At 44.1% G+C, this 26,540-nt stretch overlaps 1 protein-coding gene across 7 annotated transcripts in view; it reads right to left on the bottom strand.

The window, feature by feature from the left end:
* Positions 1–1,295: 1,295 nt before the first annotated feature.
* zbtb46 (zinc finger and BTB domain containing 46) overlaps positions 1,296–26,540 on the bottom strand; it is a 67,340-nt gene continuing 42,095 nt past the window's right edge. For 6 of the 7 annotated variants that reach the window (XM_049752029.2, XM_049752027.2, XM_049752023.2 and 3 more), the window contains 4 exons: positions 14,997–15,287; positions 10,224–10,555; positions 8,736–8,778; positions 5,220–8,648 (listed from right to left, as the gene is read on the bottom strand). In XM_049752029.2, the coding sequence (XP_049607986.1) occupies positions 7,876–8,648; positions 8,736–8,778; positions 10,224–10,555; positions 14,997–15,287 (1,439 nt within the window). In that variant the 3' untranslated portion in view covers positions 5,220–7,875. The other variant, XM_049752030.2, reaches the window with a different exon arrangement.

Raw genomic sequence — 26,540 nt, 5'->3', positions numbered from 1 at the left:
AGCCTGATCATTGAATCAGGTGTGTTTAACGAGGGAAACTTGGAAAACATGGAGGACTGGACTTGGACACCCCTGCTGTAACCCTTTAAACTCTGTCTCTTCTGCCACAGTTCTACTATTTGGACAACAGAGGGCAGATGCGAGCCTGTACGTTTCTCTTGCTTTAGTGATGTGTATTCCAGTTCTTTTAAATGAACTGAATCCTTAAAATCAGTTCACTCAAAAGATTCGTTCAAAAGAATCGTTCACCAAATCGTCGCTACACTTTATTTATTTCTTCTTTTTTTACCTCGTGTGGTGTACCTATGATTTTTCCCCAATGAAGTGGCCTGTTAGTTACACGTCATGGACACTTCAATAGGTACACTACACGAGGTAAAAAATGAATAAGAAAGTGTAGCGAACGATTTGGTGAACGATTGTTTTGAACAAATATTTTGAGTGAACCGATTCTAAAGATTCAGTTCACTTTAAACTGGAATGCACTTCACTAGTACAAAAGAGTGCAAGCTATTATTGACTACCGGTCGAACTTGCCGACTGGTTAGTGACTCGGGCTCTTGCTCGGCAAGAGCTTGGTTCGAGCCCAGGTGCGAGGAAATGCTTCTGTTGTGCAATTAACCCTTTATTTATTTATTCTCTTTTTTTTTAACCTCGTGTAGTGTGACATATTGTCACACATATAAAGCAGTTAACCAAATGTCTGATTTTTATGTTTTAATTGGCAAATATAAAAACAAGGAATAAGACGCCAGACAAGTTTTAACACAAATGTTTATTAAAAATAATAACATTAAAAGCAAATTTCAAACCAGCAATCTAATGTGAATTCTAAACCAAGATATATTGGATAACAATATTTAGGCGTATATCGGTATACACGTTATTTAAAAACGACTATAAGTGTTATACTACGATACGAGTGTTTACCAGCTCAGTGGCCGAAGAGGAGAGTGCCCGCCCTGAGATTGGGAGGTTGTGGGTTCAAACCCACAGCCGAGTCATACCAGTGACTATAACAATGGTACCCATTTCTTCCCTGCTTGGCACTCAGTGTAAGGGGTTGAAATGGGGCCCCCCCCTGCTGCTCACCATCATTGGGACTTTTGGCACTCAGTGTAAGCCTTACACTGAGTGCCAAAAGTCTCAATACACTGTATACATGGTGTATAGTGTATAACGGTGTTTGGAGGTAGCCCTTCATAGTCACAATATAGGCGAGATTGGTCGACATGTCTTTTGCGACCTCTTGTGGACAGCGGTCTGTACTACGAAAAACGACAGCACACGTGAAACATTTTTTACAGCAGCAATTTCAAAATTTATTGAGATTGATTGATTGTTGCAAATAATAGTCAAGCTAATTCTTCCACTAAACATGACGCTAGCTTGCACGCCCGTTGGGCCAACATCAAAACTGGCGGCTTAAGGTCAACTGTAAAAACGTTGTGATCAGAAGTTGCAACCCAAAACTATATGCACAAGAGCACTTACTCTGGCCAGAACAAAAACCGAAACAAAAAAAAGACAGGACAGGACAGGTTGTTGGGTTTTTTTTTGATTATTTAAACACGTTTTGTTACAAACACAGGTTTTGTATCATCAATATAAAGTCTGTTTCATATTGAACAATGTTCCCAGTGAAAATAAGCAAAGCTCAAGCTTTAAGTGCGACCTCGTACAAATGAAAGACCCTTCTTAAAGTTGAGAAAATAAATATCATAGTCATATAAATTCATATATATGAAGGTATACACACATCACTCTTAGTAGAAGAACAAACTCTAAAGTAAAAAGCGGCAACTTTGAAATATAGTATACTATAGATAAACCCATATCTATGGCTTCATGATTTGCACGTGTGAATCAAGCAAAATGAGGATTTGTCAACATCGAAGAATTACCCATAATCCTTTGCATCAGAGCAAAGCGTTTGTTTTGCATCGCGTGGAATGAGAGTTGTCCGCGGATGCTGAAGACATCACTTTGGTATGACGAAACAAACGCGGGCATGCAGTAGGACCACGACCACACACGCGCGCCAACAACTAAAAAGGGCACAGGCGCTCATCGACACACAACGGGAAGGGGAATCTTGAGTCATCATCTGATCCCGCTGGAGGATCAGCCAACTTGTCCCACAAGCGCGTAGGTCAACAGGTCATCGAGGCACATATTTGAGGAGGTTGATGGCAAACGTTTTCCTGAAGTACGACTCGGTATGAGGAAGAAGACGAGGTTGAGGTTATGAGAACAGTGCAGGGGTCTCTCACACACACACACATATCATGAACATTCATTGAAATCCAATCCCCAATGTCTTTGTCACGAAAGCCGCCCGCCCTCACTCACTCGATCAACTATCTGATAAAAGGGTCAAACGATAACACAATAAATAACACAAATCAAGAACGTGCACCGGGAAGGGCTGCGCATCCACGGCACCTTTTGGAAAGCGAGAGGCCTGATGTGTGCCGGACTCTCCATCCCAAAAGTGTTCCTCTGCATGCTTGCCTTTCTTCCTTGATTGTTTGTCATGCGAGATGCACTTTTGACGAGACTCTGCCACACAGCCCTTCAGAGTCACGACAACAACAACAACAACGTGTGCACCTTATTCAAGCGTGTGACAAAAGAAGAAGAACAACAAAAGCACACCAAATATATCCAAAAGCACCTGCACACAGACTATGGAACAAAAGCACTTATGTATACAAGGTACTAGATTGTTTTTGGTTCAGTATTCTTCAATTAGTGTACATTAGTGACGCAAAAAGCATGTGCAGAATATAGGTCGCAATTAATATCAAACAGACGGATAACAGTGCCCCACCCCCTTAGAAAAAAAGCAAACACGACAGAAACGGCGTCAACTGGCACAATAAAAGGGTCAAGAAAAAAGCCCCATGGCTTGCTGTCCACAACAAGGCAAAGTATAAAAGCTTTTTTTTCCCCAAATTGTACAATTTATGAAGCATCCCCAAATTAAAACACAACAAAGCTTAGCATCCAGCACTTAATAATAATAATAATCATGAATAACAATAACATCAACCACAGTAATCATAGTTGTGATAATCATAATAAGACTTGTCATCTGCTTCACTCCAGTTGTCAATACCGCACGTTAAAAACATTGCAACAATCTTTAGAAAGCAATAAAGACATTCACTCACTCACTCACTCACTCACTCACTCACTCACTCACTCACTCACTCACTCACTCACTCACTCACTCACTCACTCACTCACTCACTCACTCACACTTGAACGAAAAGGGAAGTTTGCAAACACACATCCAATAAATAGCAAACAATAACAAGATTCTCACAATATCAAGCGCACATTTTTAGGTTCTTTTTGTCACCCCGTGAGCGCAGGTCAGACCTCCACCCCTTCCAAAAAAAGATGAAAAAATCTGCATATTCTCAATCTTGGGAGTTAACGTTACTGAGCCAGAAGAGGGGAGGGAAAAAAAACTCATTGGAATGAACAAAGGCAGCCGTTTGCTTAAGTGTGGCTCGTGTGCGCCGAGACGGACAAGCCGTCTTTGTCCAACGTTCATTTCCATTCCACACAATTCTATGTACATGCGTCAAAACTCCACAGAACCGTCTGTGGCAACTGTGAACCAAACCGAAGGAAAAACAAAAGTTCTCCCCCCTCCCCACTTCACTTTGAAGGGCAAAGGCGATAAAGGACGACAACCTGGATCAGGATTCCGATGCGTCGATAACAGTCAAGAGGACGTCAATCCTTAAAGGTAGGTGCGGTCGCCGACTTGTTTAGGTCAGTCAAGGACAGATTACAAATTGTGAACCGTGGGCTCGGTTGCTTCGACAGGTCATTAAAGTGCAAGTCTGTGGCAGTACGACTCGGTCCACAGTGTGCTGTCGGACCGCCCGACACGCGGACGCGCTTTGCAATAGATTGAGACCACAAAAAAAAAAAAAAAAAAAGTCGACCACTTCCTTCCCTCGCGCGAACAGTGATCCCTGGTTTCCATGGTGATTGTGATGGCAAAGTCGCAGGCAGATGTCTGCCATGTCCTCGGCCTCAATCTCAAAGAGACTGGCAGAGCAAACACTGCATCAGAGGTAAAAAGAGGTAAGCAGAAAAGGACTTGCGATCACTCTCCGTCAACTGTGTGTTCGCTTATTTATAAATCATTGTCGCGACGTTTGCATCCCACCGTGGGGTCAAGAGATTCCTGAAAGATCCTCAAAAAGATCTCCACAAACAGGTTGTCGAAGCGCAAGCGGGAGCCGAGTAGGTTTTAGGAGATCCATGCAAAGTCCCTCTCACAGCCGTTCTGCGGCTCACCTTCCTGCGCCGAGGAATCGCTCTCCTCCTTCTCGTTGTCCAGCGCTCGGCGAGTCTCCGTCGTCACGCCGGACTCCTTCCACTTGGCCGCGTCGTCCTCCCCTTCTCCCATGGTCTCGCCGTCCCCTTCCGCCATCATCTCTTCCTCGCCGTCACACTCGGCCTGGTCGTCGTGGAAGCGGTCGCCCGGATACAACTCCTCCTCCGGGGAGATGTCACCCCCCGCTTCGCCAGCGTGATCCAGCAGCGCCGCCATGCCCCGACCGGAGCAGTCGACGCAGACGCCGTGGCGCCGCGAGCCGTGTTTGATTCCGACGCTGGCCGCTGACATGAACACGCGACTGCAGACTTTACACACGTACTTCTTGTCTTTACTGTGCACCTGCAAAGCGGAAACACACCAGCAAATACACATAGTCAATATGGTGGACACATTCAAGCAGTTTTGCAATTTAGGCCTTATTTTTCTGGTTATGCGCACACTCGCGTTCACGCTGATCTGTCATTTACGCATCTTCAAGACAAATACACACTCTGGGTAGAGCGACCCTAAAATGTAGGCGTCAAATCTGGCACGGATGTCACTGTCAAATACTTTTCTAATCGATTATTCTATCGATTATTCTACTGAATGCTCGAATCGTTATTTTTCTCAGCTTTTGGCGCGAGACTGCCCCCTATCGTTGATGACACAACGGCACTCACCAGTGTGTGCCTCTTCATGTGTTCCCTCCTGGTGAACTTCTTGCCACAGATTTCGCACGGGTAGGGCCTCTCGCCAGTGTGGGAGCGCATGTGTCTCTTGAGGATGCACTGGTGCATGGCAGAGAAACTGCAGTAGGGGCACTTGAACTTTTTACGGATCACCGTGAAGTCATTCACTGCAGACAAAGGGAGGGGTGGGGGGGTGGTAGAGGTAAAAATAAAGAAAGATTAGATTTGAATGAATCTCGTAAATAAATGATCACTATCAATTTTCAGTTATTACACTTAATTAGCAGGGTGCTCAACAAATAAATGCATCATCAATCCCCATGGCCACCCTCGATCCCAATCAAAGCTACAGTTGCCCTGGCAACAGTTCTTCCGCTATACTAAAGCGTCAAGATCATACAGACACTGACACCACATTTAGTCTCTAGTCTAGAAGGTCTCTGCGACAGACAACACTGACATAAACACAGAGGCTGGCGGAGGGATTTAAAAATCACACGCAAACAGGGTGACTCGAGGTAAAGAAAAAAAAAACCCACTTGTGTTTCCACTAATTTGAATCTAAGGGAAAGGTCAGGTGAGGCTAAAATTACGTCTCCAGCTGAGTCTTAACTGGCTGTAGAGTGAAGCGTGTGTGTGTTTGTGTGTGTTTGTGTGTGTGCGTGTGTGTGTGTGTATGACCACAAAAGCTCAGAACTGGAGTGGACTGAAGAAAAAGCAGCGCTGAACAACACATTTCAACAACATCAAATGATTACCTTCATTGTCACAATGACTTCTGCTCAGAGTATAGCAAGCAAAGGGGAAAGAAAAACACACACACAAAAAAAACCATGCAAGAACACAAAGCGCCCGAGCCACTGCATTAACAGATTGTAACTTTTGTTGTAAGACTGTCAATGTGCACGACACCACCGGGCCAAAGGAGCAAAAGCAGCAGCAACACCACCAGAGGAGTTTGCACGTTTTATTAACGTTTCATTTCAGCACTCAAACATGATCTTAAAGTTTTTTTAGAAAAGTACATCTATTATACAGCACCTTTTCAAAAGATAAAACACATCTGAATAAGCAGCAACACACTCTTCTGTATTGTACAAATCTTAAAAAGCGATCCTGATTTGTTCTTATCTTCCACTTGTTGCAGCTTCTGTGCAGCACAGCGCTGTGCTACCTGAGATTTGTTTTTTGTCTGAAAGGATTTGGCATGTGAGGAGCTGGTATCAAAAAGATCGTGGAGGAAAAATAATGCTGGCAAACACACAAATCACACAACCAGGCGATTGACCCTTCTACAAATAACCTAACCTGGGAAAACTGCGCTCCCTGGCATTATAATTGGAAAACAACTACTACTGTATTATTTGATCATTGTGACTCAAACAATATGGCGCGATTGATTGTCAAGAAAAGAGCAGATTGACACAATTCTATTGTATTAAATATTGAGTAAATGTTTCTTGTAAACTCTGAGGAGAAATCTTTGGCAGATATTAGAGTGAATTTAACTAAACCGGTGGACACGAAGAGTCTATTGTCCAATTTCCTGCAGCTAGTCCCTTTGTTTTAGTACTGAGCCCACCATTATCCCTCCTGCACCAGTGACGTCACTGAACTCATCGGGTCTAAAGGGCACCTGCCCCGCTGTCCCCGCTTCCTCTTTTGATTCAGGGTCAAAGGTTAAGGAGGGCTGTAGCCACAGAGGACCAATTACAGGCCTGAGGTCTCTTGCCACTCTCAGATGTAGGATGGAAAGAAAATGACACTACCCAACCCCCAGCTTACTGCTCATTGTTTTAGCTTGCTTTGTCCTGTCCAGCTCAGCCTTTCCATCTGCACTGCAGACAACATCAGGTTATTATGGTGACAATAAAAAGCTGCTAAAGCTGCTAATCCTGCACCTGGAGGTGTACACAAAAGTCTTGTAAATGTATCTTAAAGCATCTTTTAGCTGGGATAGACCACACAGGCGAACTTTGAGGGGATGAAGCGGTTCGGATGATGGTTGGATAGTTTCTGAATGAGCAGTGCAACTGATGTCCTGCAGATGGCGGTGTTGTTTAGCAACCACACATTCTGCCAGATTGGAATTATTTTGAATTGGGCTTTCTTTCTAATTGATAGGTTCATACAAAGATAACGTTTGGGGGTGAAAAATGAAAAGTTGCTGCCTGGCATCACAATAAGTGATTATCCGTGAGGACTTCAAGTACTGAACACATCAACTCATTAAACAGTAATGAGACCTGCTTTGCATAGACATTTTCACTATCATCGCGTAAATTGAATTCACTTTTAAGTTTTAGTTTAAATATAAAAATATATTTAGTTTATAGCATAAAAATGTTTTTAAAAATGTACAGTATGTTTTTTGCATATTTTTATCTGGCAAAGGTTTCATTTCATCAAACCATTATCAATATCCCACTGAAACAACTCAGGGATATACTATAAAATGCAATTTGTAAACGATATTCACCAAGGGGCAAAATTAATAGAAACCTATCTGACCGTCTGTGAAAACGTAATTGCACCCTGAACCTAATAGCGAGTTGTGCCACATTTGGCAGCAATAATTGAACGTTTGTGATAATTGCTGATGAGTCTTTTACACCGCTGTGGCGGAATTATCTGCCCACCTTCCAAAAGGTTTTTGACTCATCAGTCCACCGAGCATTTCTCCAAAAGTCTTGAAGATATTCAAGTCTTGAGGTTTATAAAGAAAAACTGGAACCTTTTGGAAGGTGTGCAGCCCGCTGGTGTAAAAACTTGCACAGCAGTAGCTCGAAGTGATTTTGTAAGGGAGCCTTCTCATCATATGATCAGCATGAATTTTTCTCAGTTGGCTATGTCCAAAATGCTATGCTCACTCATTTCAACATTCATCTCTTCAGAAAGCCTCCATAGAGGGACTTGATCACCATCCCGAGAGGTGCTCGTGCTACCGCCTAGCACAGTTCCCGGCACAGACCCCACCTGGCAGCATACTTTGATGTGGGTGGCCAGGTTCTTCTGGGTGCTAAAAGACTTTGCGCATGCCGGGCAAACGTGGCCCCTCTCTTTGGAGTGCACCGAGGACAGGTGTCTGTGCAGGTCTGTGCGGTCCCTGAAATGCTTCAGACAGTAGACACACTGCATGAGCTTTTTCTTAAAATGGATGGTCTTCTCGTGGCGGTCTGCGTTGGATTTAAGGGTGAAGCTCGCTGGGCACTGCGAACAGAGGTAGCGCACCGGGGTTGGTTCAACCGTGGCGGGTCGATACAATGACTGAGGGTAGTGGAGAAACTGAGACTGGCTGGGCCGGCCAAACTGACCGGCCACGCTTGGCCAGTCCAGGGACATAGCCATGAGAGACAAGGTATGGCGGTACTCATGCTCTCGGAGATACTCCAGACTGCTGAACAGCCGTTTGCACAGGGAGCAAGCAAACCCCTGCGAGGTCCAGCAACTGGTTTCTGGCAGCACCCCTGATTTAGTCTCTTTGGTCACCGCCGCCAGAGCCTCCATCTCGCCGGAAGCCATGAACACTGACGTAGGCACCGTCAGAGAACCAGCACAAGTTGCTTTGGCCATCTGATTCGCCTCACTAGGAGACTGGTCCCTTTCCAAGCCTGAATAACACAGAGAATCATCAGATTTTTTGTATAGTAAAAAAAAATAGGTGCTCCTGATTTAACTAGTCAAGGTTTGTGCATTACCTGCGTTATATTCCTTCAGCTCATCTTTATCTTTTTCACAATCCTGGAAGCACAGAAAGTCACGTTATTCCACACAAATGTGAAGAGTGTGTATGTCAGGTTGTGCACATAACAGGCAGGCAGGCAGGCAGGCAGGTGAGACAAGCTGTGAAAATAAGGCCTGGATCAGACTACTAGACAAATTTGCTCTCCCACATAGTGCCTCAGTCTGGCATCACTACACAAGGCAAATATTGCAATGTCACTATATCCTGTCTTGTTCAATCATTGAGTTAATCTTGTCAAATCAAGTTGTCATAGAAAACGGCACCGGAAAGAGTGCTACCAGATGTAACGGTTACCATAGCGCTCACGACAATCAAGGGAGACGAGGCGAGGTGCCGTTGCCTGATTGGTTGATGTCAATGTGCTTTATCGTGAGATATGTCAAAGTTTTGACAGACTTTTCATTTTGGAATTGTAGGGCCAAACACTTAATTGTGCATTATGGGTTGTTCCTGACAAAATATGTTGGCCTGCTCTGGTAAATTACTTGCGATGGTCTCGGGACAATAATGAAGCTAAAATCTTGTAGTCTGATCCAGCCACAAAACAAGATATGAATGCTACTAGGGGGCTTTGTGAGAATGAATACAACACAAAGGATGACCCCCTGCCTTATCTGACATACTCTCTCTTGACTGAATCCCTTAGTCTATTCTTTCACCCACAGCCTTTACCTTGGTCCCCTACACTCATCCCTCGGTCCTGAGAAAAGAGCCACATGAAGAGAATAGCATGCACTTGGTTCCACAGATGGCTTGTTTGGAGAGATGGGGACACTGATTGAGAGGCAAGTCCTTTTGAAATCAAATGTTCCTCATGAAGGCTTACTTAACCACACGCACAGACTGTCACAAAACACACTCGGCCACACAGACGTGCGTTCACACGCCCACGCGATCACACTGAAAAGAACAAGCAATTTCCTGCGCCACAAGAGCAAACCTCTCATTGTCTTTTAGTATCGATTCCACCCTGGCCGCTATCTGCCACCCTACAACATGCTGGCTGTCATCTCTAAAGTAACAACTAAAAACTATTTTAGCACTAGCGCTGAGTAGCTACGCTTTGGCCCTGTCTATATGGAAAAAAAAAAAATGTGGAAGAAAAGAGATGTGAATAGAGAATAGAAAACATTGAAGTGTAAGACAAAGCAAGCAGGAAATGTGCCGGATTCCACACATAGTGAAACACTGGGAGGAGACTGAGTGATGATCGATGTGGCCTCCATAACTTAACTTGGTGCCCACCCTCCCCACCATATTGCTGGTCACTTCATACCCCTTAACACCACTCAGCCTCCTCAGGGGAGTTAGCAAGATAGGTTGAGGCAGCCTCCGAGACGCTCCCATCCATTCACTCGGATCAAAACTGGATCCGAGAGGCGGAGCGAAACCCGGAGCGCAGCCTTCACCTCTGGAGTTGAGCCAGGATCTTTGTGCTTACCTCAGGCAGGGTGGAGGACTCCAGGCCCTCGGGGGCCTCTTCTACTTCCATGTCCAAGTTGTCTGAGTGTAGCCGGGGTGCCCCTGCCCGCAAACCGGGGGCCTCCAGGGACCGAGGCTCAGCGGGCAGCGGGGGAGTGGGCGGAGTGGTGGGGCGGTATGACGATGATGTTGATGATGATGATGGCGGTAACGGTGTTGGTCGAAGATGAGGAGGAAGAAGAGTAGGAGGGGGAGGAGGAGGAGGAGAGTTGCCAGCCCCCTGTTTGTTATGAATAGTGGCCCCTGTGGCCCCTGGACGGAGCGTGCTGCAGTAGTTGTTGGAGCGGAGCCCTGAGGAGCACAGGAAACGAGTCTCACCCACCCACTCACGTACAACTGCACACTCTGCTAGCAGCTGGCCACCAGAACAGAACAGGAGAGAGTGGGCAGGAGGGGTGCGTGGCGGTGGTGGAGGGGCACACAGTGGCTGCCAGTGCTGCACTATCAAACACTATGGAGAGGGGGAGGAAGAAAAACTCTGAAGTTTCACTTTCCACCAGCCGAGGGGAAAGGGTTAGGGCTTCTCTTCTCACTCTTTTCCATTTGCTCCTCTGCTCTCCTTCTCCTTCCACCCACATGCATACACACAGGATGCTGCGAATGTGTGCGTGTTGGTGCTTTTGTGAGTGAGTAAAATGCATATGAGGAGAGGGCTTGAGGATCCTCTGGAGCGTGGAGGGAGATTGTGTTGGAGGGGTGCCATCTTGCAGCTCAATTGAATACTTTCTGAACTCGCAGGGCGAAAGGACATCGACCAGGGAGGATGTTTACCAGCAACAAGTTCAGACACGAGGAAAAAAAAAAAATCTTCCAGGCCTCCCACTAACTATTGCCACATTGCTATTTTATGTGCATTAATTAACACATTGCAGGTACCGTTTGGTGTGAGTGAAGGTGCCAGTGTGGCCAACTAAGTTATGCCGTGGGTGAAGCATTTATCATCACCCTCCTCAACACAATGGACACAATCTAGCAATGCTGAGGCTTGACCGTGGATGGATTTCTGGAATGTTGAACTCCCGCACCCGACACTCCCACTTACTGAGAACACACACCAATGCTCAACTCCCATTCCTCTTTGCCACCTCTGGTGACATCAGGAGGGGCCAAATAGAGAGGGAGGAGGTCACAGCCGTAGATGCATGTGCACAATACAGCCAAATCTAAGAGCTGTACTAAAGAGTCTGCTTTTACAAAGGTACTTTAAAAAATATTTTCAAAATGAATCAATGTCATCATTGTAAATACATTTTGATTGCGATGCTTGTATTGGATCTTAATGGAATTGTGCGTTAGGTGCACACTGGTCATACTTATGAATGTATATTGAGTTACAGGGTCACAGTAGCGTTTCATAATTGTACAAAAAAAACAAAGGTTTGTACCAAAAGTGACTTATTTGTTGAATATAAAATGTTCCGAATGACGTAGGCTTTCCAAATGTTTCTGCTGTTTCCTCCCACCACTTACCTACTCAACAAATAATGGGATGGGTTTTGGGTCTGTATTTTCCTCTGAAATTACTTAGAAGACCATTTTGAATCAGCTCTGAACAAACAGAAGCGAGATGTAAAAAAAAAAAAAAAAAAAACATTGTGCTCATAGTTTTTCTATTTGCATTGAAAGAGGCATCAAAATGTGTAAAATCTGGATTAAATAATGGCCAAAATAGTCCCATTTATTGGCAATATGATTGTTTTTTTTTCTAATTGAAACGCACTGCAATGAGAGCAAGCTGCTCATATCAGTATGATTCCGTAGTAAATTGGATGTTCTGCACACACTGTACACAGAGGCAGCGTAAACAGTTGGGCGAAATCCACCGTCTGCCATCGACTGCCTTACACACAAAGGGGCAATGGGGTCAAATCCCATTGATCATCATTGCATTCAGACGGCTGACTGACATATGCCTTGTAGTTTTGATGTTAGGCATGCTCAGATGCAGTTGCATCTCCATGAGACAGCAAATTGATGCATTTGAAAGGCAACAAGGTGAGAGTCAGCTCAATAGCCAATGGTTGCTCCGCAATCCATTTTTAGTATGCTCTGGCGAGCCAACTTTGTACCATTAAATAACAAATGGAAGCCTTTCCTTTCCGCAGTTGAGTAAACGGCCAGTGTATGAGGGATCACGTACGCTAATGAGATAGTTGAGACCTTCTGCAAATGTTCGGAGGTCTCTGTTGGATTGGACCGGGTCACCTTTCTTTCCCTCCTTCCTGCCTGTGATCAATACTTTCCCAGGATCTTAAACAGACCCTCTTTGATGCTCGAAAGCATAAAGGGGGAAAATAGACAAGGGTGAGCCAAATAAGAAGGAAACCAAGGATACGGGGAGGGAACACAGGCGAGTCTGAGGGATGAATGTTAAGGAGGGGTGAAGGAGAAGTGGGTGGATGGATGGATGGATGGATGGATGGATGGATGGATGGATGGATGGATGGATGGATGGATGGATGGATGGATGGATGGATGGATGGATGGATGGATGGATGGATGGATGGATGGATGGATGGATGGATGGATGGATGGATGGATGGATGGATGGATGGATGGATGGATGGATGGATGGATGGATGGATGGATGGATGGATGGATGGAGAGAGGGAGGGAGGGAGTCAAGGAAGGGAAGGGGACAAGAAGGATGTGGGGGTGAAGGAGAAGCACGATGTCTGAAAACAAGATGACGCTGGAAGTGCGTAGCAACGACTCAAAGTGGGATGACTTCTCCAGCCAGTAATTGAAGGTGCAGTTTTTTTTATGTGGCCATAAAGACACTGCTGGGAGGGAGGGAGGGGAGCTTGTTGACAATTTCCGTGACCCCTATTGTGGCAGTTTATTCCAGAATAACCAAGCAATACCTTCCCAAAAGTCTCTTTAGAAATTCGCAAAAGTTGAAAGGAGGTTTTTCATGGTTGCTTTACAAGCAAGACATTCTGCACAGCCTCTTTGAAATCGCTTTGAAAGTAACTTCCTACAGTATGCTTTCTTGCACGAATGTTGAAAATGCTCTGAATTCACCAAATCTCCTATTCATGTACAAACAGCCAAGGCTGTCTATGTATAAGAGTGAGCCTCTTATATTCTGTGGAGCCCGTGAACCTGTGACAGCATTCCAAGACCTTCGGAAGCCAACCCAAACATTTCAATCTCATATACGTACTTTGCACTTGCATGGGTGACGTACACAAGCGGGCCTATGTGTGCATGCGCATGCGTTTCCATCTATTCACTCGCCGGGTTTTATTTTATAAGTGAGGGGGGCAAGAGTTGCTTCTCTTTTTCCTTTGCTTCTCAGCGGTGCTCAAAGGCAGGCACAGCTCAGGACAAAAGATCCAATTACTAGCCAGTAAAAGCAAAGAAACAAAAACACACGATTTGTACCCCCCCCCCCCCCACACACACACACACACCAAAAGCGTCCATAAATGCAAACACTCAAACATAATCGAAAGTCAGAAAAAAATGCTAATGTTCTTGATGAGGATGTTTGATTGAAATAATTGATGAGATTATTGATGAGCTTCTGGGTTCTACTAATACGCTGAATCGCTTAGCAGAGCATTAAGTGTCAGCAAATGTATTGTGAAGAAAGCATAAATGCGGAAAACAAGAAATGAATAAATTTTTTTGCTTGATCGTGATCATTTTGAGACATGCAGTGAATTGAGTGATTAAAGTGGAAAAAGAGCAGCAGTGATGCGCTCAAAGGAACTTTCACAAATAACCAAACAAATCTTCCCATGACAGCCAAGCCATCCCAACAAAATGTTCTCACGCTGAGTCACTGCTGACAAGTCACTGTTGACAGCCACATGTGCTCGAGTGGTGAAGCATCCAGATACAGGAAAATAGTGGAGGATGATATTTACAGTCACCCCATGACACTTGGTTTAGGGAGAGTAGATACTGTATGTGTAAATTCAGAATTCAATTTTGTCAAGGTACAAAATAATTAAAACAGGTATCAAGGTCTGAACGGAATTAGCTATCAGACAAGCCCCGTCACTGTCCACATTGAAAATTCCTCTCTTGTTTTAGTGCCTGTTTACAGTTTAATTTAGTTTTATTGTTCTCACTATTTTATTATTATTATTTTTTTTTATGTCTCATGGTTTCTTGTACAGCACTTTGTGTCTCGCTGCTGTCTGTCTGTCTGTCTGTCTGTGAATCACTCGAGGCGCCTGAGGATAATCCTCAGAAGCTCGCTGCTGTTGGTCTGAAAGTGCTTTGTAAATAAAGTTGAGGTGAGTTGAGATAATATTGATTATAATAAAATATGGTTTAATATAATGATAAATATAGTAATATATTCAGCGTCAGTTATGAAACAATGCATGCTAAAATTTTGTGCAGGCTTTTATAAGTCAAACTCAAAAACAAAAAATAAAAATATCTCAATAAACCTGATGTGCTATAAAAAAATACGGTAAAAATAAGGAAATTTTTTAAATCAGAGTCAAAAATACATTTTGGAATTCATAAAACCCATCTCGGATTCAGATTTGCTGTTGTCCAGTGTTATCAACAATGAAAGGATAGAAAACATATGATTCAATCTACAACACGATTTCTATAAATCCATCTATTTATCAACATTCCTAGGAAATCACAATGCGCCATCACTGTTGAGCTTATCTTAGAACAGGCATGCAGGCTATTCATGTTGGTGACCCCCAGTCTCGGCGCATGTGTGTGTGCGTGTGCGTGTGTGTAAATACAAACTTACATGTCAAGGAATGTCCTCCTTTGGGAAGGTACTCATAGAGCAAGGGGTTATCATCTCCTATCATCTCAGCCCGCAGTGACAGCAAGCTGTTCTTACTCATCAGCGCCGCCTTCAGGTTGGCTACCGACGAGAGCATCCCACCGCCGCCTCTGCCTCCGCCGCCTCCCGCCTCCTCTGATTCGTTGGGGCCCAGGAAGCCCGACTCCGCTGCGAGAGCCTCTTCCTGTTTGAGAAAGAAGTCGAGGCGTTCGCCACGGCTGTCGGAGCTGTTGGGCTCGGTCATGTCTGCGTCTGCGTAGATAGAGACAGGCAACGATAGATTGTCATTATGCTGCCATTGCTAAAATTAGGGCTGAACCAGCTTGAAAAATAATCAATTCACCACTTTTTACATCAATATGTGGAACTCAGGTGCGAGTCTGAGCTCTGCTATTCTTCCTCTCGGTTTTTCTGGACTTAATTTCCTTCAAAAATGCAATTTGCAGTTCAGTACAACTTATCTATTTTTCTTTTCTATACATTTATTTTTCTTGCAAATATTTGATTGGTGCGACTTATACTCTTGAGCAAAAAATATAATGCATAAAAAAAAAAAGAAAAAGACAGACAGAAAATGATGCTAATTGCTAATTGCTCAGCTCTAACTAAAATGTCTGTCCGGCACAGCGCAAGTGAGCGGCAATGGGCAGTGCCTCACACAGTGTTGCCTCAACTTTATTCCAGAGATTACAAGCCTCCGTGTGGGCTGGAGACTCCACCGCTCTGGATTTGTGACTCGCTTGCTGAGTGGATAAAAAGGATGGCGCTTGTATAAAAACACAGTATTTGAAAAAGCTGTCACGATTTAAGAGCTCCACCTGACAGCGATATCATCTCGGGAGAGAACACTAGAAAGGCCGTATTAAAGCAATTCTTTGAAATCTCTCAGCAGACGAGTATAACATTTCATTCAACTCTCGTGTCTAATCAGCAGCAGTCTGTCCGCTAAGGTTAGAATGTTAGAACAGCTCAAACACTGTCTGTGTGTGGAGAAACTGTCAGCAGTCGATGCAATGTCGGAGGTTCCGCGGGAGTGCTGCAACATTTCCACATCGACACTTGTGCACGCACATGGCAACACACACACGCTTTTGTTAACGGTTGACAGCACGCTATCTGGCTTTATTGTTTTATTTTTTTATTTTTTAAAGGACTGACATGCCTACAACAACTACAACACTGGGAACTGGAATCATTTTGCGAGACACAAATAACAAATTTCCTCAAATCACCTTTAGTAATGCTGTTATTAATTTATTAATAATAATTATGTTCATGTGTGGGAAGACTATGATGTCATGAATTTCCCACTACATATAATGAAGAAATAGAACAATAATAACACTTTGTTTCTATAAATCTCCATATTTTTAAATGATTACTCCGAGACAATTACAGTGCACCATCACTGGTGAGCTATTTTTAAAACAGGCTCACTGGCTACTCCTGTGGTCCTTGGAGGCCACTTGATGCCTCTGGGCACCACACTGATGACCCCTGGCCTCAGTAGTGGCTGCTGGTCATTCAAATGAGGGGCAACTTAACTCCGCCCAAGACGGATCATTCAGTCATTATGCAGAAGCCGAGCGTTCGGGCCAGTCCGCTGCCCCGTTGACCCCAAGAGACATCGAGCATCCGATGAGCGGAATAAAGCCTAGCATTTATCCAATAATGACCGTCCAGTTTTGCGCAGTGGAACAATACATTGTACAATGCAGTATACACTCAACGTTTGGCTGCATAAGAGCGCAACGAGAAGAGAGTTGAGTCGTTTACCTGTGATAAGTAGCTGATTTGAACAAAAGATGAAGCGCGCTGTAGCACACAATTAATCAATAAAAAGTACAGAGAGCAGCACATAGTTCTTTACTTGTATATCTATATACTATAATCCGGAAAATAAACCGCACTTGAATATAAACTGCACCAGCTAAAATTAGGGGAAAATCCTGTTTTGTTCATATATAAGCCGCATCGGACTATAAGCTGCGGGTGTTGTAAATGAAATATAAAGTGCTATTTTCTCCTACAAAAAAAGGGATTAATGGCATTTACATTCATTCCATGGGAGAAGATAATTGGAGTGTTTTGAGAGTGCAAACAGAACAAATTAAACTTGTATCTTACTGTAACTTTTTGATGTTAGGCTAAACAGAACAGCTGAAGTCACCTTTAATATGCACAGTGCCACAAAAACAGATGTGATGAAACGCATACAAGGAAAAAAATGTGGGAACAAATCAAGGTTTTAGTCCCCTCGTATGACAATTGTGAACTGTAATGTACGTTTGCTGTGCAGCCTTGTCTTGTGCAGAGGAAGTCAAGGTGACAGTGATGGGAGTTTGCCTCTATGTCTGGAATACTGATGGCTCCACAGCCTCTTCACATGCCGTACTAGGTCAGTGTTGACCACACTCTCAGACACACTTGTCATTTTCAGATGAATGACCATCGTGCAATGGGGGATGTTGAAATGTTTGTGACCACCAGCATTACAAATCAGGCAATGGAATATGCAGTTCACACTTGCATGTCGTACTCTGTGAGGGTTCACGTGTCTTGTCTAATAGAAGTCCCCAAAATACTAGAAACCGCTGTGAGGATGATACGCCACAGTTCAATAAACACACGGTGGTGCCTCGAGATGCAAGCTTCATTTGTTCTGTGACTATGATTAAAACAAAAGGTTCCTCATGTCATCTTCAAGCAATCTGTTTTGAGTGAGTGAGTGAGTGAGTGAGTGAGTGAGTGAGTGAGTGAGTGAGTGAGTGAGTGAGTGAGTGAGTGAGTGAGTGAGTGAGTGAGTGAGTGAGTGAGTGAGTGAGTGAGTGAGTGAGTGAGTGAGTGAGATGAACCGACGTCACTGCCACCATACAGTGTTCGTATCATTTTTGGGTGACGAGTCCAGTTAAAAGAAACCAATAATCTCAAAAACTCACATCATGTTAAGGCACGACTGGTCTATCTATCTATCTATCTATCTATCTATCTATCTATCTATCTATCTATCTATCTATCTATCTATCTATCTATCTATCTATCTATCTATCTATCTATCTATCTATCTATCTATCTATCTATCTATCTATCTATCTATCTATCTATCTATCTATCTATCTATCTATCTATCTATCTATCATTATTCCCATAAGTATTTTTTTTTAAAGAAAGATGCTTTTTATGCAGCTCTTGTGCTTAGGTACCTAATTTTGTGACAGGTGCTCCTTGTAAACACTGACGGAAGAAAGAAGTTCAAGTCACACGAATGATGCTCGAGAGGAGCTTTGAGTAGTGGGAGTGAGGTTGGGGGAAAAAAATGGCAAGGGATCTTATAAAAGAGCGGGGGTGTTGATCTGTGGAGGAAGGAGACAAGATACAATAAAATATAAAAATGCATGCGTGCACACACACACACTCACACACACACACACAAGCATGCGCACACACAAAGTTAATTAAGAAGGTGTAGGGGTTGGCGCACGGGGCGTTAGGTGCAGGAATTCATTAGAGTTCTGCCCCCTCCTTCAGTGGGCAGCCCAGCAGCCACAGGAGTCAATCAATAACATAGATCTCCTGTTGGCCAACAACAATACGCACGTACGCACACACACGCATACACACACACACACATATACACACACATGGAAAGGCAAAGAAATGGAAGATGATACGAATGAGAGAGCGAGAGAAAGGAGTGTGACCTCTGACCCTCACCTTGCTCTACTCATTTTTTTCAGGGGATGAGTGTGTGACCCTTGGCCACTTTTCCCAGCGCAGCTTGGGCACGTGCATCTGCAGGAGGCACACAAGTGCCCTCCTCATCGGCAAACAGTGACAATACTTTGTTCGCACGATGCACGGACTACAAGCGGCACACACTCAACACACACTCCAGGCGCTATTATGTCCCTTTCCCAAATCTGCGAGATGGCTCTCTGCGTTCGGCGCCAGGGGCTCTTCCCGCTAACCTGCTTTCGGAGGAGTTACCCACGTTACTGCGACTGAGCGGCAGATATAGGAAATGACTATTCAGCTGACCACAAACAGGCTCCCGCACAAAATAATGGCAATACGCCACATAATCCTCCTTCACTTATGTAAGCGTAAGCGGGTCGGCGTGGATTGTGTGTTTCTTAAATCTCATTCTGTTCCGACAGATAAAATCATTTACCGCAGTAGGAACAGTCCACACCTAATCCTGGCCACACAGCTTATGGATTTCGTAAGAGGGGCGACGGGCTCGCTCAGGATTTGTACACACATATGTTGCGGTGTCTTTTGGAGGCAAGAGGTTTATCTGGAGTTTTTAGAGACGCAGCAGTTACATCATCCCTTTGTGCACACATGCCAATTGTTAAACACCTCCCAATAGCAACAGTTAGACGCGGACAAAAGCATTTTCCTCACCTTTACCTCATTTATTTTGGCCTCCACAGTGGTCTCTTTATAGAGGGGAATTTCATTTTCCCTCTGATAAAGAAGTCAGAATAATTTAGATTTCTGCTTTCTGAAGAGATTCTCCGTTTCATTTGGTTGCCATAGTAGCCAACCTCGCTTGGCTTGCAAATCATTTGCTAAATAAAACCCCAGTTTTAAAACAAAAGATAGGCAAATGTGGGCTTTACTCGGTTCATGGGTGTGAGTGAGCAGACACCCGGAAAATATTTCTGAGCGCCTTGGTGAGTTTTGAGACAACACTGTGACAAGATCGGCTTTGTGTCAAACAAAATCCTCAAACATACAGTGAAGGACACAGCATTCTACAGCTATTGCGAGACTTTCACTTCATGAATAGGAGATAGTTTGGTTGTGTGGCTGCAGCCAGTGTGGCGAACCTGAGTGTGTGTGCCAACGCGTGGGTGCTGTGTATTGGAACTTGTGTTGTCGCAGTGAGAGCTAAAATGCGAGAAATGAAAAGGGAGAAAAACGAAGGCCTGAAAAGGGAGGTAAAGGTCATCGGACAGTTTGAACTCTGCTCCTATGTTGTCATGTTCCGATTGTGCTCATGAAGTGTGTGTGCGTGCAAATATCCCCAAAACATCATTCACTCTTCACTCCCACTTAGCACACGCACACACACACAAAACCTCTCACACAACTTCAACCCTAAACCTACTTTAAAACCCGAGGTCACGCATTGCGACGGTCGCGCAAAAATAACCAAACACAACAGAGAACATGTTCAGGAAGGTTAAGCAACAAGTATTGAATTAAAAGAGGGGAGTCAGAGAAGAAATTGGGCCTTGTCTGCATGTATTGAAGTGCAAACAAGAGACGGTGTCTTTTTATTTGTCTGAATTTGTGTATGGGCATGAAAGTAAGAGGCCTTGAGAGGACAAGTTGACAGGATAAAACCTAATAAAAACAACAACTTTTGTCTTTATGTTTTAGTACAGATTGCAAAATGATGGAAAAGTCAGTATTGGCCAGTCAGTCTCATTTAGGAAAGAATGGTCACGTTTGCTTGTCCTCACAAATTGGAATTGAATTAGCCCCCAATTTTGGAGATGAATAGAAGTACTATGTGCCATCTATATCATCATCTTCTCATACGCTTCTTGTGTCCCAAAGATTTAGACAGACATAAGGCTACCAGCATTTGACTACTTATGTTTTGCTGCGTTTAAAAGCACAAGTGCAGTTTGGAATAGAAAAAACTTCTTGCCAAGTGGCAATTTTGCACTACTGCTCCAATGTCAATTGGCAAGGGAATGATACGTTTTCAAAATGACAAAGTCCGAGAAATTGAATGTTGATGACCTTGAGTCCATCTGAATGACACCTGAAAGTGTCTAATGACTTTTGGGACACCTTGTATACTAGGTACTATGTTGTCATCACATGACCTTCTATTGCAACATCTGCATCCATCTTCTCTTAGCCCAAACTGTTCGCATGCCCTGCGCGCATGATTAGTGTGTTTGGCCTCGAGTGGACAAAGGGAAGGGGGGGCCGAGGTGGAGGGCGCTTCCTCGGCATGCTGATGTTTGAGAGGTTAAAAAAGTAATTTCAGATGAGAGAAGAGGGAGTGAGACACTAAAACAGCTCAAGAATTCGGAGGCAATTTAAAAGGCGGTGTGGGAGAGGGGAATGAAAAAAATGTTGGGTTAAAAATGGAGGGCAGATGGAAAGCAAAAGAAGCTGTTATTCTCTTTTGCTCCCAGTCCTCCTCTCTGGTTCGCTCTCCCTCTGTTGTTTTTAGGGACTAGCTGGGCCACAACCTCCACAAAAGATAGGGAAGGCTGGTGGTGGTAGTGCACGTGTGTGTGTGTGTGTGTGTGTGTGTGTGTGTGTGCGTGTGTGTGTGCGTGTGTGTGCGTGTGCGTAGGGAGGGCAGGCATAAATCAAGCAGAGCCTGAAGGCTTTAGAGTAGGGAGGGACGGAGGGGTGAGAGCGGTGGAGGACAGGAGAAAGCGAAAGAGAGAAAGAGTGAAAGAGAGCGAGAGATGGTACAAGTGGAGTCGGTGGTACTGTTGGGGGAGGTTGGAAGGGGGTGAGTGGGTGGCGGGGTAGTGTGGGTGGAGGGGATGAGAAGAGGAGAATCAGCGACTGCACGAGTAGAGGGGTGAGAGGTGGACAGCGAGGTGATGAAGTGTGGGTGGGTGGGTGAGTGCAGGGGAGCCAGGATGGCGGGGGGGAGGGGGTGGGAGGGGGGTGCCGTAGGTGGGAGGCTTTGCAGGGGCAAGATGTATTTATAAAGTAAATCATTTGAGTGGAGTTATTCGCCTTCATCTGCAGCTTTTGACACCCCTGAAGAAAAGTTTTGAATGAGGATCTCTGAGCGCTGCATAAACATGTTTTCATGTTTATAATACAGGCTGCCACATTTAAACTGTGCTTTGGCGTACAGCAGTTATACAAATGAGTTGCAGGGGCAATATGTATCAGGGGTCATACTGAAATGATCCCGAGTTGGTTTAGCAGCCTGCTGGCTATTTGTGTTAAGATTGCATGCATTTTAATTCAATGAAGAGCAGAGCATCTTCAGAGTGGGGGGGCAATATGTTTATGTTCGCAGCAGTGCCTTGATATACGAGTGACCAGATATGAGCTGTTATTCAGCCATTTTTATTTGCTTTGAATTCGAGCACAAACTTGAAATTTGAGCACTGTATGATGGTAATGAACTCAACTTAACTCACATCATATAAGATGCACTTAGTGAACAATTCTTGAGCAAAGCTGTTTAATTTCACGCCCAGCTGAAGTTTACTGTCCAACTAAACATAAAACTAGGAGAATTACACAGTGTGTATTTAAAAACATAGCCTTTAGTTTGCTAACTTGATGGGAAAAACATACTCAACAGATATTTGACCACAAAAGGTGCAGCTATACATTTAGACATTCAATCTAACAGTAATCGCAGGCATATATTCTGAGGATCTGAGATGTCAGACTAAATAATTTCAATGGGGAAAGATGATTTAAAGCATGGTGACGGGACAAATCAAAGTTTCATCTCAAGGTACCACTGTTTTATTTTGTATGTACTTTATGCACTTTATTTTTGTGTGGATTATATACAGCGCTTCTAACTGACCCAGAATCTGTTCTATCATCTATAATCTCACACATAAGCGGTGGCTCCCTCCTCTCCCGCCAAGCTCACCAATCAGAAGCGGAATTCTGACTGGTCCTGCACAGAAATCAGCTCAGAACTGTTGTTGGGGGAATATTTGGCACTAACATGCCATACTAGGGCTGTGCTTGTAGCTGATGTTTAGCTTGCTAGCTGCTAAACATCCTCCCACAAAGGCATCGTTATTACCACTGATAGGCATTGCGTCCCAGGGATGGAACGGTCCTGGACAGACACCTGCTTTGAGAAAACTGACTGAGCAAGGACGGAAGTGGGCTTTTTTCCGTCTCTCTAAATCGTCCCCAATCTGGTCGAGTACCATCTGACAGAAACACGCCCAGCCTGTCTTGTGTGTGTGTAATCCGCCAATACAGACTGACTATGAAATATCACAATGCGTTACTTGTCTTGAGCATAATCAGGGTGTTTGTATATGCAGGAGGGATTGACTTCTCTTTGGTTCAAGCGTACAAGAGGAATAGAACTTTTTCGTCAAGACGGGAATGGGGGTCAACTATATTACGAATAAGGACGAAAGGGTGCCCAGTTCGGGGACAAAAGACAGAGGACAGAGGACGGATCGGTGCCCAACTCTGGTTATCACTTACAGAGTTCGAGTAGCTACAGAGTGCAATGCTAATTGCCAACCTAAAGTTGTACTGCCAAATAACAGAAAAAATTCCATTCCCTCTTGTTGTTGTTTGAAGCTGCTAATGGATGAGAGATCACAGAAGTCACCATCACAGCGGGCACGACGGCACATTTAAGTTTAAAAGTAAACAAGCGACTGTAATTTTCGATCTACAAAACCAGAATGATCGGCTCAGTTTCCCAAATTTGGCGTGTGGCGACTTACTCATCTATTTTGGTGAAATGTCATGACATCAGGCTGTAATTTATAGCACTTGTGCTTATTGATTTAATTGGTTTCTGACATCTTGTTCTGGATCATGAGAAAATTCCAGAGAACACTTGATTACCTACATGTGTTGCAATCTTTTACTCGTTACAGGACTTTCACGGGTGACAACTGCTAAAGCCTTGACAGAGTTCTGTACTAGGAAAGCTATTTCTCTGATTGATTGAGTTGAATAATAAATTGCTTGCGAGACATGCTGCAAGTGTAATTTTAGTAAAAGAAATACATTACATTCTAATCAAGTCCAAAGCACCACGGTCATTATTTGTCTGTGTTGATGTAATATTAGTTATGAGAGCTGTTGCCTGAAAAATAATGAATAGTATTCGAAAAGATCTCGAGAGAAATGCAAACTATATGTGTTAATTTGCTGCTGCACTGAATGCCAGTGGGTAGTCTATAGGTGAGACAATGATTAAGGGGAGGACTCTGTGCTGGGGGAGAGTGCACAAGGGGGTGGAGGATTGCAGGGTTTGAGGTAATCTCGAGAGTTAATGCAGCTTAGAGGGAATGCGAGGGAGGGAGGTAAAGCGGGAAAGAGGGGAGGCGTGAGTCCAGAGAGAGAAAACAAGAGCACAGAGAGAGCGCAGACCTCCGCCAAGGCTTGAACATTTGCAAAAAAAAAACAACATCTGGGAAGTTTCATCTCAATCAAGAATTCCGTTGGGGAAAGATTCCACATAAACACAGCAAAAATGCTAAAATGGCAATTTATGGCAACCTGTTACACAGGGTTATATATAATAATCAATTGGCACCAAATCTGAATCAAAATTGTTTTGTACATTAGAGCGTCACATAGGCAATATACAAAGAAAATTGTGGTCATAGAAAAAACAAACTGTGGCCACAGCAAAAAGTTTACCCAAACAAGCAAATAAAGCCCTTGCAATGAAAACAGGCTCCCCGGTGGAGATAATTATAAGCAGCAGGGAGAGGAAGAAATAAATGAAGATGTATCAGCAACCAAGGACGCGGGGGAGGTGAGGGTAAGGAGGGTCAAACTAAAAGCCATAGTGATAGAAGCAGGGAGTGGAGAGAACAAATCAAGTGAGCATGTGCGATAAAGAGTTTGCTCCCGAAAGGTGGGGTGAAGCTGAGCGAGTTGGCGGCAAGAGGCAAAGTGGCCGCTTGGCCGGAGTGCGGGGGAGAGGTGTGCATGGGGAAAGAATGCTGGGTGGGGAAGGAAGGCACACACGCGGGGCTTTGTGCGAAAAGCAGAGAGATGACAGAGAGCTTGCATATTGTGGCTCCAGCATGGGAGGAAGTCACCGACAGGCATGGGCTCAAAAGTCCCGGCCAGACAGTCCAGGGGTCGAATTAGCCGCGTGAGTGTTGCAGAATGAGCTCTTGAGTGGTAATGGAAAATGGAGGGGCAAACAACACTCCAGTCGGGGTGGGGATTCCACACACAGCCAAACCACTCACAATTATTCTTGATGGTAGGGCTGCAAAATATATCAAATAAGTATCAATATTGCGATGTTGGCCCGTGCAATATGGATATCGCAAAGAAACCAAGTAAGTTTCTCATGGAACTGTTTGCGTTCATCTGAAATCAATCACTATGTGCAAATGCGCATGGGAAACCAATTGAACATTATCTAAGGTAATTAAAATTAATTAGCTACTGATACACTGAAATTTCTTATCTTGCTGCATGAAGGACATGACAAAGGTGGAGAAAAAAAATAACATACGACAAAACAGTGCGATCCTAAACAAACAGAAACAGAGAGCAGATGACCAGCTCAAGAGGTGCCTTGACAAACTGCCCATGTCAGTCAGTGTGCGTTCCAAGGAGCGGACGCTGATGGGGGAAGCAATCGTACATCTCTCCCATCTCGTAACATTAAGACTGTGCTTCTCTGTCCTCGTATCCTTGGCAACCTGCCTCCAACAAAGGAGAGAGCTCTGGCCTCAGCATGGGAGGAGTATGGTGCCATAGAGAGGAAAAGCAAGGCCAAGCGAGATAGAGGGAGATGGAAAACTGGCAGACAGTCTGGGCAACGACGGAGAGTGATGGAGCAAGTCGCAGTGTTTACCGTGCACTCTTGTGTAGATCAAAATGAGCGAGGAGAGCTGAGGGTGAAACAGGAAGGAAGTGAGATAAACTAAGATGAAGGAAAGGGGGGGGGGGGGGGGGGGCGGCGTGGGCAGACCTGCAGCTTTAGCGTTCGTGGACCTCTATCACTCATGAGCTAATATGGGGTGTACAAGAGTTGGGTGATGAATTCAATTTTTTGCCTACTCACTATCATAAAAATATTCAAATAAAAAAAAAAAAAAAAACAATCAGTGTGCAGAATAGTGTGTGTGTGTATGTTTGCAGTGGGCTTCGCTTCAAGTTTGAATGTTTATCCATGTATGCCTCCCCATTCATTTAACGAAATCAGTAATAGTACAAGTATGGTGGGGAAACTAAAGCAAGTGTGTACATCTCCCCTTCCCCCTTTGCTACCGAGCTTAGCCACCGAGATTAATTGCTTATGATCAAATCAGCATAAGATGTGCAAATTAAAGAGCAGCCCACCCCCTTCTCCAACCCTCATGGCTCCACTTCAGCGCCCTACCCGCCCACCTATGACAGACCAAGTGGACAGTGCAACGAATATTTTGTCATGCGCTGATTTTTTTATTATTATTTTTACACATGTTCGGTCACTCATTTGTCTTGTGATTCGGTCAAAGCAATTAAAAAAATATTTGGCGCCCCCTTGTGGAATCTCATTTGTTAGATTTAATTCACGATGTTTTTACGCCTGTGTTTGGGATGTATTATTTTGTTGGTGAATGCACGTGCATCCATGCGTGCCTAAAAGTTTGAAATTCAATTTCTGGTGAGACACATTTCAGCCCATAATTGTATTGTATTTTGTGCACAGCAAAAACACTTACACTTTGCCTGCCAAATAGTTTTTTTTCCATTTGTTGACAATGCTTGTAACTCAAAACACTCGCATCCGAAATCCTGTTTCGAGAATGGAAATAAAATGAAAGAATT

This window comes from Syngnathus scovelli, chromosome 2, assembly GCF_024217435.2.
Source record: "Syngnathus scovelli strain Florida chromosome 2, RoL_Ssco_1.2, whole genome shotgun sequence".
Lineage (NCBI taxonomy): Eukaryota > Metazoa > Chordata > Actinopteri > Syngnathiformes > Syngnathidae > Syngnathus > Syngnathus scovelli.
This window is presented reverse-complemented; position numbering and strand designations above follow the sequence as displayed.